The sequence below is a fragment of the Mesoplodon bidens genome, assembly GCF_964165515.1.
Source record: "Mesoplodon bidens genome assembly, chromosome: 12".
In the NCBI taxonomy this organism is placed as follows: Eukaryota; Metazoa; Chordata; class Mammalia; order Artiodactyla; family Ziphiidae; genus Mesoplodon; species Mesoplodon bidens.
The window spans coordinates 68,189,888-68,206,166 of record NC_138168.1 but is presented as its reverse complement, the minus strand read 5'-3'; the positions used below and the strand labels follow the sequence as shown (position 1 = coordinate 68,206,166).

Sequence of the window (16,279 nt, the reverse complement as noted above, 5' to 3'; positions counted from 1 at the left end):
CTTATACTCCTTCCTCCCCTCTGACTTCTTTCCTTCCTGTCTCTCTCTGCTGCTCCCCCTTGTCTTTTCTCTCTGTACTTCAGTAAGGCCGAGGGCAGGAAACTTCAGAGGAGCACAGGGAACAGGCACTGGCACGTCTTTCCTACTTCCCTCTGGGCCTCCATGTCTTCCCTGTTAAACCGGATGCCTTACCCTTAACAGTAAGTTCTCTTAATACCGATGGGTGAGAGATGTACCCCCTGCCCAGGTGTTCCTTGAAATAAAGTTGTTTGGGAACTGTGGTCTTAGTATTGGGGCCTTTTTCTTTCATCATGCGTAAACAGAAAACATCAAAATTTGTTCTTAAATAATTTACTTTTTAATCTTGACTTCTGTGAAAAGTTACATTTAAATTTAGGAAAACTTGAAGAAAGCCAAGACAGAGTCAACAGTTTTCTATGAGAGACAACTAGATGTGCAAATTTCAAATGTTTTCTATAATAAGTATAAATAATCCCATTTATTCACATTAAGAATGAAAATATTGATACACAAAATATTAAAATAGCAACTTTAAAAGAACTAAATGAAAAGCCTGAAGTTTATGTGAAATCTTTAGAAAGACATTATAAAGAGATCTGTCAAGGAAAAAGGCTTATGGTATCTCAAGGGGAAAACACATCACAGAGGACAAGTAAAGACCATGGAGAATTAGTTATAGATTGCCCAAATTTTCAGGTTCTAAGTCCAGACCCCCTCCCCGCAAAAATAGCAGCCTTTACCTCTGGGGACAATGTGTTTCCCTTCCTTTTTTTTTCTAGAACAAGTATGAGAGTTAACACAAAACACACGGAGAAACTGCAGGCCAAGGACAGAAAGAAATGTCCTCGTACTCATGGTTACAAGGTTGTGCTGTCCCAATGCTAAGGTGGCCACGAGGTCACTGCCCTGCACCCCAGCACACAGCATTAACACAGCAAACAAAACCATCACCAAAGGCTCCACATTTCCCCGTGACCTTCTCCAATCTCATCCCTGCTCCTTCCCAATCGTCCCTCTAAGGAGGTAGGATACGCAGAAGCATCTATACACTGTGGAGAAGGGTTTCTCATCGGAGGGCTGGGAAGTGGCTCTGGCCAAAGTTTCACGAGGAAGCATGAGAGTTTAATGAATTTATTTTCGATGCAACTTCTTCTTTCCAAAATGTGTGGAAAAGGTCGACTCCCTTACTGTGGTCAGGAGTTTGCTGTGTCTATAACATGACCGAAAGCCAGTATGTTATCTCAAGAAGACAGTATAGCAATTTCTGCAGACCAGAAGAAACAGCTTCACTTAAATAACCTTAAAGTTTGCAATAAAATAAATAAAGTGATTACACAGACACAAGAGTCTGCTGGTGGAGTTCAGGCGGGCTGTGTCTACGAGTCGTGCTAGCCCCTACAACAACCAGAAAATAGGTTATTATTATCAGTCAGTCTTCTTACTTAAACTTCTAGGGCAGCAGCGCAACGTAACAAACAAACAAAATTCCCTCATGTGTAACATAAGGGGCCATTATGTGTGTATCCAGGTGTATGCTCACCTCAGTTCAAGTTAAGCTTTAGAAGTAAAGACAGTGATAACCAAAAGAGTTACACATCTGCCCACTGAGAATATTCTGGGTCTTACAAGGTGCATATCGTAAAGAGCAGCTGGTGTGCGTTTCACCGTGGACTTGTTCAGTCTCAGCAGCCTCAGCATCACAGTCCGTGGACGGTTTGGCTTCTGCCACGTCCGTGGGAAAGGAACGGGGCAGGGAGGGTGAAACCGTGAACGAGCGGCACTCTGAGGCTGCCCGTTACCCCTGAGCTTCCCGAGCTTCCGGCAGAGGGCCTGTGGGCCTCAGCTCCGCATCTCCGAGAAATGCTCTTGGAGGGCAGGGGCACTGGCTCCGACTTTCCCAGCCCGCCTGACCTGCGTCCTTCCCCTTTTCTCTAAGGATGAGGCGGCGGTCCTGGCACGCGCTCTGAGTCCATGAGGTTCCTGGCCGCCGCTTGGAAGGAGAGGAGGTGGAGCTCTGGGCTGAAGCTCCCACCGCCCGCGGCCAGTCACACGCTTCGCTCAGATTCCAGGCAGGTGACCGAGAGCTTCTTTCCCGCCCTGCTCAGAGACACCCTGGCCCCCCATGCAGGGCCGGACCCTCGGGTGGCACCGGGGCGCTGGGAGCACAGCACCACGTGGGCTAAGGCTCCAGGCCCCTCCGGGCTGGGGCTGGCCCCCGGGTCACGTTAGCCGTACATCTGCTTGAACTGAAAGCACTCGTTGCAGTAGCCGTTGCACTTGGCGTTGCCGAAGTGTTCACAGGCGGGGGCCCGGCAGCGCTGCGTGGGGGGCTCCTCAGGGACGGGCTCGGGCCGCCGGGCGCCGGCGGCCACGCGCTGGCCAAGGTGCTGGCACTCCATGCACAGCTCCTGGTTGCAGCAGGCCAGCACGTTCCTGCAGGTGGCCCGCGTGCACTTGGACCAGGAGGTGCTCTGGGTGGCTCGGGGCAAGTCTCTGTGCTGGCTCGCCCTCTGGGTGGAGAGAGCAGAGAGAACCACTGTCACATTCATTGTTCAGGGACCACACGGTGCCATCTCATCTGACGGTGTGGGTCCTACAAAGGGCTGGGGTGTGGTGAAGGCACCTGCCTGACCAAGCGGACAGGAGGCGGTCTATGGACGGGAGCCTCCAAGGGCCTTTCCTCCCCATCCCACGAAAACAGACCTGGCCCCAGGGAGGCCCGGTGGAACCACCAACCCTAACACGGAGTCCGGCAAAGCCTGGCCCGGCTCGCTTCCCTCTGGATTAATGCTAAGGTGCCCTCATTTAGACAGATTCCCTACCACCCTCCAACCAGTAGGAGAGGCATCTATCCATGAATGTTTGCTTTTCTTATATGCCAGTAAGTGGAGGCACCCGGGATGTTCTGCCTTTTCCTTCTATCTCATAATAAGAGGATTACTTAAGAAAGTCTGCACTTCTGCTACAAATCCAAGAAGTCTCTGATCGCCATTTGGCTTTTCGGAGGCTTTAACAGGTTTTATTCCACGGCTGGTTTTATTTGCTTCTTAAAATGAATCTAAAGTAAGCTTAAGCCATGGAAATCAATAGGAACTGCTGCGCTTCCAGCCCCGGGGGCCAGGCTGACTTTTCCCGTGGTTTTTCCCTGGAACTCAGCAGGGAGGACAGCCTGCTTATCACTCCGGCGAGGAGGCCGGGCCCACAGGAGAGGGGGAAGTCCCTCAAGATGTCTCACCAGCTGCTCTTCAGGCCTTTTCGCTTCGTGAAATCTCTGATTCTGAGCTTCGATGAAACACTTCTGACAGTATCCTTCAAACACACTGCTTCCGAGGGCACCGCATTCCCTGCCCAGGCAGGGGACAGTGTTCTGGAACCTGGAGGCCGTGGGGCTGGCTTTCCCTGAGGCAGGGACAAAATCTACAACAGAGCAGAGGCTCATCAGTAACACGTACGGTTCACCAAGCGGACGGATGCTGACATCCGAGAAACAGACAGGTTCCTAACACAGATTAGACCAGCTGCGCTCTACCTACGAGCCCAACCTTTCAGAAACCTAGCAGAATAACCAACAGAAATAATACTGTAATAAAAACATCTTTGACTTTACAGATCTCTCCCTTTGGAACATGCCGCACTGGTCGGTCGCAGTAACAGAACAAGCAGAGACGTTAAGTGCCCGTCCTTCTTTCAAATCTGAGATTTCAAAAACCACAAATGGGCTCTTAGGACGTCAGGGAAGGCCGCTCTCTTTCCAGCTACCACTCAACGGGTTTTGAATTTTCTCTAGTATGCCAGAGTTTCAAAAAGAAGTCTCGTCTAAATTCTGCGTTACAAACACTACACCACATGACCTTATAAAAACAAATTCTCTGAACTCTACCCACAGGGCTCTTGTGGGTTTTGGAACTTGCTGTTCTGTGCTTTTGCTTCCAGGTGTGCCGGCAGAGCCACTGTGACTGTCCCCCCCACGCAAGGCACACTCAAGTGCCACAGCCCCTTCTTGAAGGGGCTCCCTTCTTGAATTTCAGGGGCAAACTGCCTTCTACGTGGGGTTTTGAAACAGGGGTGAAACCCATCCTCTCACTCACGTTTATTTTCTCTGTACTCGATGAAACACAGCGTGCAAAAGCCTTTGTTCTCTGGAGTCCCAAAGTACATGCAGCCCGCTTTCCTGCACTTGTTCGTCCCCGTCCTGTCCCCTGGAGTCCGTGCGGCCGGGGAGCGGCGGCCAGAGGGAGCCTCGGGCCCGGCTCCCCGGCAGGCGTGCGGGGAGAGGCTCTGTGCGAGCTGTGAGGGGTCAGACTTGGAGCGCTGGTGGCAGGAGAGGGGGCTGCTCAAGCTGAGGTTCGGGGCGGGCTCGGCTGTAGTCCTTTTAAAGCAAGCACTGCAGATCCCATTAAACGTCCTGGTGACGTCCTGGAGGCAGGCTCGGCACTTGCCGGGGTCGAGATGCTGCGCGGGGTCCGAGGGGTGGCCCGCGGGAAGCTGCCGGGCGTTGTGGCATCGCTCGCAGAAGCCATTGTGCTGCACGTTGAGGGTGAAAGGGCAGCCGGGGCTCCTGCACTTCATGGCCGTGGTCTCGCTGAACAGGAAGAGGCTGGGTGCTGTCGGAGGGGCTGAGTGGGGACCCCCGGAGGGCTCCTCGGGGCTCCAGGCCTCCCCCCGGGAGGCCCCGAGCACCAGGCGGGGCAGCGCCTCAGGGCCCGGCTTGGAGTTGGGCTTTGGGGCTTTGGTGTGTTTCTTCTGCCGCCTCTCCGAGCACTCGTGGCACAGAGGCTGGGTGTTCACGGACATGAAGAAAGGGCAGTTGGGCGTTTCGCATTTGATGTCCATGAGAGAAAGCTGGGGGACGGAAGGTTCCAGAGGATTCTGGGGGTGCGTGTCTCTCCGCCCCTGCTCATTGTTTTCCTGCCACTTCTTGTACTCGTGCTGGACAAGTTCAAAGTAATCATCTACCAGGTTTATTTCTTTGGGTAAGTTAGCTTCATCCAACCTAAAGACCAAAAGGAAAAACATGAGACTACACACCTATACATACACACACACACACACACACACACAACTTCACACCACTAGATCATAGAGCAAACTTTTAAAATGTGGACTGTGGTAATAACTTCATAACCGTTCACTGAAATGCAGCCTGTGATGAAGGCTTTGCACCTCTAACGTAACACAGTCCAATACTGTTGAGAAGACGTCATTATTTCGAGAATCAGTCTTATTTAAATAATTTTGGTCCACCCCAAATTATAGATAATTCTAAAGAAAGGGCTACTCAGGGGCTGCTTCTATACTTAATTACCCTCTTCCTCTTTGAAAAAGTCACTTTTACTTTCTAACTTCTCAGAGATCAAATTTCTAGTGAAACGTTATTCAGGGTATTCATTTGGGATGAGCTTACTTTATAGTACAAACTACCTTGTAACGTGTTCTGTATTTTTCTTTATTAATTTATTTTATTAATTTTAAACGTGCACCTGGCCTCTACTAGCGGTAACTGCCACGAGCAGTAACGAAGAGGCGGACACACCATCAGGCGTTACATACTGACTTCTGACTCTGTAATTTGTTCATCTCCACTTTGAGAAACCGATTCTCTTAGGTCTTCTCGGTCTTGTGCATTTCAAGTTCTAGGAAATGGGCATCTCTTTATCATCAAGCCAGTGTTTACAATTTTGATACCTGTACAACCTGCACTCTGGGTCTCTCCTCCCGACCCCACGTGGCCAAGTCACGTGCCTGCCACATAAACACATTCTACAGCTCAGTCTGTGTCTGGTGTGTCTGCCTTCCCCAGAAGCCAAGAGAATGAGTGTTTTGTTTCTAAGAATTTTCGCTTGCTAGTCTAGCACTAGGGTAATTACAAAAAACAACAACCCATCCTTGATGTGAATATGCACTTTTTAAAGCCACAGCGCTGACGCTCAGCATCCAGATATGCAGAAAAATCATTTTGGATAAATTTCTTGTTCCCATGTGAAACCCAAGTTAGTGCTACCTGCAGTGATTGTCTCTGACTCACACACAAGCCCCTAAACTTGTTTCACGCTGGAGGAAACCAGCTTCAAATAACTTTACTGTTGGTCTTGGGGGTAGCAGCAGCTTAGAGATGACAAAGGATAGAGCGAAAACCAAACTGCTTACTTTGCAGCGTTAATTAAATGGGTGGTGCCATGGTCCCAGCCTTGAACAGGAATTTCTATCACCATCAAGTATTCTTTCAGGAGCTTTTCCTTCATCTCATTTTCAGGATCTGTCAAAAAGTGAACTTTTAAGTCTTCGAATCTTCCTCTCTCTCTGTTAACAAGTGGAACAGCTCGGATTTCTGAGGGAAAAAAACAACACATCAGCAAAATATGATTCTACTAAATGAGATTATGTGCGAGGCCATATATAGAACGACTACATTTTGAAAATGCAGAAAGGATACAATTACAGAGTGGAAAAGTATTATCTAGTCACAAAATCAAATGGGGAAACAAACTGTGCTCAACTCTAATAAAAAACACATAGTTGGGACTTCCCTGGTGGTGCAGTGGATGAAAATCCGCCTGCCAGTGCAGGGGACACGGGTTCGAGCCCTGGTCCGGGAAGATCCCACATGCCGCAGAGCAACTAAGCCCGTGCGCCACAACTACTGAGCCTGCGCTCTAGAGCCCGGGAGCCACAACTACTGAGCCCGTGCACCTAGAAGCCACCGCAATGAGAAGCCCGTGCACCGCAACGAAGACCCAATGCAGCCAAAAGTAAATAAAATTTAGAAAAACCAAAAAACCCCCACATGGTTTCCAGGACGCCCACAGCATATTAAGCAGCCTGGAGGCAGTAGATCTTATTGGTCAAATCCCACACTCAGAACCAGACCGACCCGGGTTCGAGTCCTGGCCGTGCTACCATCCACCTCTGTGCCATCAGGTAAGTTATTTAACTGCTCTGAGCTTCGAGTGCCTCACCTGTACTGTAAGGCTATCGCATCCACAGGGATGCCGTGAAGACGAAATGAAAGAAAATAATGTACCTGAGCATCTGTAAAGTGCCTTATTAGTTCCTCATTAAGCTATTACAATCATAGCTAACCTGCCAGACATTTACCTGCCCCATGCCAGGCCCTGTATTACGGGCTAGTTAACAAATGGTAGCAGTAGCAGACATCATCTCCTACTTGCCACTAACATGCTGAAAGGACTTCCCAAACTGTAGACAAAAAGTTGGGGGCGCATTACCATGACTGCTATTGCATCACTGTTGCTAAGCAACTGACAGAACGCTGTATTTAAATAAAACTAATATACTTAAATGAGACTCTCCATAAGGAGCAAAAGAGCAAACCCTGATGTTCAGGAGGAACGGGGTGTACCAGTATCTGCCAGCAAGTACAAATGTGAATAGATGCTCAGTTTTCTCACCAGGTCCACTGTCCTTCATGGTCACCAGGGGTACAAAGTGTTGGCTGTCGTAGCCGAGAATGATGGGGTATCTGTAGCATTCCTGGGCAGGCCAATGGAGAGGCAAGTAAATTCCGCCCACCTTCAAAGGAGCGAAATTGGAACCCGATTCCAAACTTCTCAGCATTTTGTCTGTTTAAGGAAAGAGAAAGAAAAGATAAGGCCCTCCGTGGCTTTCATCAGATTCCATTTAACTATGGTCTCCTGTAACTTTGGTAGCATGGGTTTTCCTAAGAGGTAAAGCACTAAAGCTGAAAAGCACTTAAATACGGATAAGCCCTCAGCAGGCATCTCACCTGAAATGACAATGATCGGCCTTCTGAGGATGTTGCAAAGGACAAATATGTGTATTTCTTCCAGTGAATTATACTGAAGTCCACTGCGGGCCACTGGTATGTCCGTGGATGCCATTTTGACAAGGTTGTCCCATTCATCAGTCCAATTCTAAGGGGACAGAAAAGAAATCATTGCATGTACTCTGCACTAAAAAACAATTCTGGCTTCACTCTATAATTTATCACTTGTATCACTCAGCTTACTTTTACCCTTTCTTGAAATTATCACTTAAACGATCACCCTTTTGTCCCCACTTTGGTTTTCTTCCCTTACTTTTTTCCACTACAAGGCAAACTCAAGGGTAGGGGAGGATGGGGACAGCACCTGCTTTCAAAAAAATCCCTGATGAGGCATAATGTCAACGCTCCTCATCCAAATGTGCACAAAAATCCCAAACTTGTGACTGAAAATGGGGAGGCACCCGTCTGAATTTGATTGGCTGGCTCAGTAAAGCATGAGAAGGGCAATCAAACTGAAAAACAACTAAAACGCCACAGGGAAGCCCAAGACCAGAAAGATCATTCTAAGATGACTCCCCAGCTGGGAAGCAGTGACAAGAGCCTCAGGTCCATCCCACAGGAGGTTTCTGGTGTTTTCCATTGACTCTGCTTTGCCAAGTTTACGTGACCCGGCAAATCACATGCTCCTTGAGAGCAGGGACTGGCCGAAGGTATTGTTTTGCCACCATGGAGCTCTGTCAATAGATGCTTGATGAGGAAACACAACATACCCGGGTATCGTAGCAAAGCCCCGTTTCCACGAATTCCTGAGACTTAAGAGACTCCAGCTGCCAGCGGAATTTAAAGTTGCGGGTGTCCGTCTCCTTGAGGGTGCTGAAGAGCGCCTTCCTCAGGACCAAGTCTGTGTCCTGAACACCCCACATGTACTGGGAAGCAGCGTGCATGAGGCAGTTTCCGTCACCTGAGGACAGAAGGGAAGGAAATTCAAGCAAATCTACATCTAAGGCCTAGCAGGGGTTCACAGAGTAAACTAGCCTTACAGCTACCATGCGGGGACCCAATAGCGCTTGTGAGAAACGCCAGTGGTTTAATGTCTTAGGCGAAGGGCCAGCTGGTAACATTTCACAAGGTGATGACAGCTTTAACGAAAAAAAAATATATCATTCTTTTAACTCCGATTTTTAATGAATGATACTAACAGAGCCAAGGAACCAGAGACTGAGAGTCAGGAGCCCTTGGTTCCAGCCTGGCTCTGCCCTAACTAGCTTAGGTGACCTTGGGGGGAAATTCCTTAACCTCTGAGTATTTTTCCTCTTTGGAAATGAGGACATTGGGTTATGATCTCTGAAGTCCACTCCTTTCTAACATGCCTTGATTTTCTGGCTAAGACGCTGGCACTATTGCTCTCTGACTCTGAGCGAGAACCCCCAGGGTAACATGCTCAAACCAGGAAGCTGGTCTGGCTCCATTTACTAGACAGGGATGGCCTGGCCATGACTCAGCGGTACATGACTTGACCATCCCACCACAGCCTTTGGGGCCTGGGAGCTTCCTCTCCTGGTCTGTAAAGTGGGATTGAGAAGACTGAATTACCTACTGCCTGCCCACCCCACCCCCAGAAATGCCTTGTGTGAACCCGCCTGTTAGCAATTAGAGTCCTTTCTCAGAGTTAAAGAGGGCCTGGATGTCTACATTTGAAAATAATTCAGTGTTTAGGGCTGGCACTTGAGGAATTTTGAGCCTTTTGAGAAAAAGATAGGTCTAATTTTATTCTATCACTTTGTTACTTTTATAGGTTAAAATCCACAATTCATGAGACTGCATTGCTTTTTGAACTCCAAAGAATAAACATTTTGGAGGTCTGTTTAATATTTAAAAAGTTAACTCTTTAGTCTCTTTTGGGAAGTGCATAATTGTTTTTATAAAGAGAAGTTCAATCGTGTTCTTACATTGTTCTATGGGGCAATAAAGCTATTTGAAATTTTATCAAATCTTAATTACAGTCAACTGTAAACAACAACAACAACAAAAAACCCTCAAAAATGTATCCGCAGCCAGTATCCGTTCAATTTACACACTTAGAAAAAATAGCTAAATAAACATTCAAACAAATGAACCAAAAAGATCGCTCAAGGCTTGTGTCTTGGCAGAAATGTAGCAACAACTGCATTCTGTTGAAATTTCCCCTTTGCAAAATCTAGAGCAAAGATAAGGCTTTTTTTCTTCTTGTGCTTACTTTCAGTTCTTTATTGAGATGCACCAGCATAAAATTCCCTAAGTAACATCTGGAATTCCCCAGCGCTAAGTTATTTGACTAGCAATTGAGCAACAGCTATTGTACTTTTTGTTCTGGTGTGTAGACATTTAAAGTGCGAAGTGCACTCTGGACTTTCCAAGTGGGTGTGGTCAGGGTGAGCTGGAATAGGGCTACTCATTATACAAGTGAAATCGCTGCAGCCAATAGACGTTGGAATTTTTCACATGAAGTTTCAATTTTATGCCACCTACTCCCTTCCTCATTCACCACAGTCTCATATCCTCAAATGCAAACTTGTGAATCACCCCCTCCCCAAACAGATCATTGACTTTGTAGAGCCCTCCTATAGGGGGAAGGCTTAAAAAAAAAGTGCTAATAAAAATCAGAGAGGAAAAGTCATTTGTTTCCTTCCTTCCCCTAAATATCTTTTCTTCCTTTTCCAGAATTTTAAGGAATTTTTTTTGCAAGTGGTGAAATAAAAGGATCCTGAGCCTAAAAATCCTTACTTCTCAGAAAATGATATCAGAATGCACTTGCTTTTGTAGTTTTGTTTGTAGCATGAATCCTTGATTTAAATGACCTATCTTTGCAAAACAAGTATTTACTTTTTATATTCCATTTTTTCTCTTAAGGAACCAGAGCAAGTTAACCCTAAAATCTCAGTTCAGTTCATGATAATACGTTTTTTTCTCTTTCTACCACATTTCTAATTTGGCAGAATCTGTTCTTTCCAACTCTCCCACCTCTTTTTGTAACCAAATGGGAGAGAGTTAAAACCACAAACTGTCAGGACCATAAACCCCTTGATGATGACTTCACATAATTACTTACTTCTAAGCATCACTTGACTTAATGCCAAGAACAACATAAACACTACATAGCCCCAGTTTTCTTTCTATGTTTCTAAGAACCTGTGCTTCAAAAATAAAAGCAAGACGCTGAGGTGACGCTAACTCCCAGAACCAAAGGAAAAAAACATGTCCCTCAATCGTGCCAAGTTGCCCAAGTCAAAAATGGCCAATGTGAACGTACCAATTGATTTAAGTTGACGTCCTTATCATCTCACTGTCAACAAGGATGTACTAATTTTGCCCTTCGACGTATTATTTTGATCGGGATGGTTTAGGATTGTCACTGATCTAAGGACAGGAGACTTTTGAGAAAAAGGCCTTACTTAAGACTATAAGCAGTCTACTTGCTTCTTGTAATAATTCGCTGCATTTATCAAGTAGAATTTTGTATCTGCATGAAAAACAGTATGCTCGAATGTTTCTGTGACGTGCATACTCTTGCTCAAAGGAAGTAAATAAAAAACAAAACAGTCAAGCTTGGAACAGGAAACACCTACTAGTCATAAACGGCCATTGGGTAGACAGTCACAGACAGCAAGAAATGCCGTACAGTACTAGGAATCCCTAAAAACACATGCAGTAGAGGTCTAAAACCTGTGCTAAGAATCTCAAGTACCTTTCTAGTTCCTATCACGGGACTGTGGGCAACAGAACCCAGGTGAGGGAGGAGCTGATAACAGTCACTGGTTAACCCATAAACTGTCACTGATTCAAGAAGTGTAAGGCCATCATCACCAGCAGTTTCTCACGACAGTGGGAAACGCTACCGGTTTTCACACAATGCTTTCCTTTTGAACGCAGAGCCTTTTGATATTTCCATTACTGGCCAGGGAAGGGTATTTCACAGATGATTAAACAGTTGCAAGAATTACATACAGAAGTCATACCTACGTACCAGACACATATACTGAATAGGCGCATGGTGTCTAGAAATGCATTCTTAAAGCCTCAGTGCGCTCTGCTGTCTAACAGACACTAGAAAATATCCTTAATTAAAATATTCACAAAACAAGCTTGCTTTCGTTACGTGCCCCTTATAGAATCGCTATACTAAGGTACCTACCTACGGCCTTAAGAGATTCGATCTGGACTGGTGTTATTACCTTCTAATAAGTGGCCACCCAGCCCGGTGGGAGCTACCCCAGCCCCCAGACAAAAGCATGTCTTACCGTTTGTTTTCAGCGCCACAAGCTTCCTGACTTCTCGACACCAGTTGAGCTTCTTCTGGCTTTCCAGGGAGGCCTGGATGTTTCTGTCGATGAGAGCATTGTGGATGATCTCCCGAAACTGTGGACAAAACTGGCAAGTTCTGAACATTTCCAGTGTGTACCGGTGCATGGATTTAAAATGGTGAATGATTCCATTGGTAGGTTTAAAAATATCTTCTGGAGTTCTCTCTCTTATCTTCACAGCTTTCCGCATATTGCTCAAATACAAAGCCAGAGGAAGGAGTTGCTCAGCCATGGTGCTCTCCAACACCTGAAGAGAAGGGAAAGAAAACCCCATGCCGTTAGCTCGGCTTTGATATGACTCCTATATACCTGCCTGCAGGAAACCCCAGTGTTTGATCTTGTCATTACCCTAAGCGGTAGGCAAAAGATCTTAGTCACCTCTACTCCCAGGATACTAGCTGGCCCCAAAGATGAACTCACACCGGACTGTTTTAAGTTACATCACTTTTAAAGATTAGTCTAAACAAGAGAAGGAAGGCGGGCAGTGGGCAACGAGGAGGAGGGGAATAACCCATGTTTTCAGTAACATTTGTCAGGGAGCCAAGCCTGTCTGTCAGCAACAGGTATGGTGCCTCGTAACGGACTGAAAATCCCACTCCATCCTGATGCCGCTCTGAGGCAGCCACTGGATTTTAGGCGCCCTGAATGCCAGTTACAGGCACAATGCAGTCCTGACGAGTCTGGCTCCTTTCCTAACAGCACCACCGAGCAGCCCTTGCTCTTAGGCAAAGTCTTGATTTACCTCTTTCAAGCACTCCCTCCCTATACTGGAAAGACAATAAATATTTTGCGAAAAATCCTGCAATTTTATGCTGCCACCTAGGCTGTTGATTGGACTTTTCTCTTTAGTCCCCAAAAGAAATATTTATAAAGCATTTACTTGTAAAATGTATTATAATATACAAAGAGTTAAACTGCATGTTTTATAACCAACACAAAAGCTTATTCCCAGCAAGGTGTTTTGTAATTTTAAGAGCAAACGGTCAGCGGTCTTTCAGAACCTCTGCACTGAACTTAACAACGTGAGGATAAAAAACAGAATAATGATAACAATAACAATAATAGAATAATAAATTCTATACTTCCAAGAGCAGATATTGGAAGTACAGAATTATATTCTATATAATTACAGAATTAGCTGTATTACTTCAACTCAACCGTCAACCAAATTTTATTATCGTCCTCCAGGTACCAACACTCAGATGGATTTTGCACCCTGTCTTCACCCTGAAATCTGCAAGCAAAATCAACTGGTGGAAAGAAATAAAAGTCTGGAAGCAGACAAGGAAAGAAGTTTCAGCCAGAGGGACCACTCAGGACAAATGAACGAGGAGGGGGGCAAACTCCAGCATCCCCAACCCATGCCAACAGCATGGAATGATGGAATGATGTAACGTGGGATCTTCACAGAGCAGAGCTTTGCGGAGAGCCAGCTCACGCTCACTGGCCCTTAGTAGGGTGCCCTGCCATCCATCCTGATTTCCAAGATGAAGACAAAGACATTTTCAGAGCACGAAGAGAGGCCCTAGGAAGTTTCACTGCATTTGTTAATCCCACTCTTGTGTCATACTCTTTACCAGGGCAAGCCTCTAGCTGAGAAAGAAGTTAAACCAATGTAAGAGGGAGAAGAAACCTAGATTACAGAGAAGCCAGTCCTGGTGGGTCTCGGCTCTCTCAAAGGCATTGATAAAATGGTCTAACTTCTCATGGCCCTCTCCAAGGAGAGAGGTGGACTAGAAGACCCTGAGGTTGCTTCTGAGGAGTCTTCTGGTGGTAGATTTAGCTCAGGATTCCTTATCTGATAGCTGGATGACGCCTGGAAGAAGTCATTCTCTGGGTCAAATGGTAATCTCTGCTTTGATGTCAGATATTCCTTGCAGGTGGATTTGGGCAAAATCATGGCAGGACCACGGGCAAAATCATGGCAGGACCACAGACACAACAAAGGGACAAACATATCACACACACTTCCCCTTGGTGGCGTGGCAAATGCCTCTTTCACGATGTCATTCATTTGTCCACCCATCACTCAACAAGCACTGCCTGACCACATACTTCTACTACTGCCTGACCATCAGCTTGATGCTGAGGCTAAAGATAAAGACAACCTTATTCCCCGGCTTGAAATCACATGACCACCTGAGTCTCCATCTACGGCAACTGAAGTACTGGTCCTGCTCAGGTAGGTCCCACACCATCCAGGGTCAGGGCTTTGCTGAGAAGCCCGGTCTTCCAACACCCGCCCCTTGCTAATCTCAGAACACCACTCCCGTGGTGGCAGTGCCTGCTGCTCACACAAGGAAACAGACAGGTAAGAGGAAGATTTGAAACAAGCTAGTTGTAGCCTCTTTTTTGACTCTTCTTTTATCTTCATCTTCACCTAAGATCTTTCAGCAAAGTTCTCAAACAGTGAAAGCTGGAACCATAGGCAAGACACGCAAATGTCAACATTTGATAGCCCGGTGTCACCTCACTCATAGGTTCAGCCTCGCGCGGCCTGCAGAATTGCCTCCTTAAAAGAAATCAAAACCCACTGCCCAACTGCCTAGGACTTGGACTTCTCCACACTTAAGATTAAAGAATAATCTTCTCCACACTTAAGATTAAAGAATAATCTGACCTGTGATAAAGAATTTCTGAGCTATGATTGTAATGTCCTTATATGCAAAGACATACAATATTACCCATCACATTTCTTTCATGTTTGTTACCTCATTGGCTTTTTATCAACAAATATCGACTTTTTGGAAAGTACCCCTCCAAAAATTCAAAAATTGTACAAAGAATTGGAAAAATAAATAAATAAAGAAGCACTTTAGACCACCAAGACCGAAGCAGTAACTGGCTGTTTAATACTCTGGGACATTAGGGCTGTGGTCCAGAGGACCCTGAAACACTGGTTCTCTCAGAGGGCTGCCCTGAGATACTTGACCAGAGCGGCTTTCCAAGGAAAGAAGATCAGAGGCTGGGAGAACTGAAAACAAAGCGGTCTCAACAAGTTCTGAGCTCCTTCCTTACTTAATACCACGGCTTTCCTGAAAGGCCAGGTGGCAGGATGTGGGACGACCCCGACTGACAAAGACAGTCTGACTGGGGGATAGGGGCCTGCAGATGCTCTAAACTGGAGCCCCCAAAGGCAGGCCGACCACCCACTGCTACACGCATACTTCTCTGACACTGCTTAACTCTCAGTGTCTGCAAGCCGTCCCTGGGAAGTTGAGCTGACCTGGCTCCCCGCCCCCTGGGTTTTGCTGCCCTTGAGACATGCCACACCTTCGGGCTGGTGCTACAACAATCTGGAAAGAGGCCACAGCAGTTTGCAAGGGCTACGTAGCCGTAAGCATGAAGAGCTTGATTCCAAAAAAGACAAGCCAAAGAGCAAAGCACCAATGACCACCCGCGACCAAGCGGCCCCGGGAGCGACTCTCCCCGCAGGCAGCTGCCTTTCAAGTTCTCTGCATTATCTGCAAGAAACAGCTGGCTGGATCCTTGAATCCCGGCTGTCACCCCAACATCTGGCGCGGCCCCCTCAACTCTCAGCAGTGAAGAACCTACACCGGGTACAAACGGCCAACAAACTCCCCTCTGGAACCGCTGCAAAACCAAGGCCAGGTCGACGGGGCCAGCCCGCGGGTCGCTGCCAAACTCGCACCCGCAGCCCTTGCCCGGGGGAGACGGCACAGTGACGCGGGGGTTACCTCTTCGGGACACGCGATCCTCTGCAGAAACCCCAAGTCCAGGTCAGGACAGGCGTGCGCCGTCGGCTGGGGTCACGGTCGGGGTCGGGGCCAGGTGGAGGCGGCGCCCCATGGACGCCCTGCTCTGGGTTAGTTCGCGGGCCGGGCCGGCCGGGGGTGCGTCTCTCTTCTGCCGCCGCCGCTGCCGCCGCAGTTTCCCCGGCGGCCGCTCTTGCCGCTCCGCCCCCCGCGGCCCCTAGCTCGTTGCACTTAGCCGCCGCCAAGGCTGCAGACTGCCAGTTCTCTTTTTTCCCTTTCTGTTTTACCGCCCGCGGACAGCCGGGGATTTCCACCCAGGGACTTTCCAGTCACGTGACGCGGGCCGGGCGCCCGGAGCCGGTGGTCTCCTGCCGCTAGGGGGCGCAGGAGACGCGGGAGGCCTGATGCGCTCCGCCCCGCCCCGTCCCCGCCCCGCCCCGCCTTGCCCGACGCCCGAG

At 47.6% G+C, this 16,279-nt stretch overlaps 1 protein-coding gene across 2 annotated transcripts; it reads right to left on the bottom strand.

The window, feature by feature from the left end:
- Nucleotides 1-335: 335 nt before the first annotated feature.
- TNFAIP3 (TNF alpha induced protein 3) lies at nucleotides 336-16,161 on the bottom strand. Of its 2 annotated transcripts, none has more exons than XM_081250674.1 (9): nucleotides 15,804-16,161; nucleotides 12,043-12,352; nucleotides 8,536-8,726; nucleotides 7,766-7,913; nucleotides 7,431-7,601; nucleotides 6,169-6,349; nucleotides 4,110-5,014; nucleotides 3,257-3,438; nucleotides 336-2,531 (listed from the first exon to the last, which is right to left on the bottom strand). In XM_081250674.1, the coding sequence occupies exons 2-9, from the start codon at nucleotides 12,335-12,337 to the stop codon at nucleotides 2,247-2,249; spliced, it is 2,358 nt and encodes a 785-aa protein (XP_081106800.1). In that variant the 5' UTR covers nucleotides 12,338-12,352; nucleotides 15,804-16,161; the 3' UTR covers nucleotides 336-2,246. The 2 variants fall into 2 exon arrangements, with proteins under 2 accessions (XP_081106800.1, XP_081106801.1); XM_081250675.1 differs by lacking the exon at nucleotides 15,804-16,161 and adding an exon at nucleotides 12,454-12,866.
- Nucleotides 16,162-16,279: the final 118 nt, after the last annotated feature.

Coding starts and splice junctions, on each gene's coding strand:
- TNFAIP3 (XM_081250674.1), bottom strand. CDS start 12,337: ATGGCTGAGCAACTCCTTCCTCTGGCTTTGTATTTGAGCAATATGCGG. Junction 8,727..12,042: donor TGTGGCGCTGAAAACAAACG/GTAAGACATGCT, acceptor TTCTGTCCTCAG/GTGACGGAAACTGCCTCATG. Junction 6,350..7,430: donor CATGAAGGACAGTGGACCTG/GTGAGAAAACTG, acceptor TTTTTCCCTCAG/AAATCCGAGCTGTTCCACTT.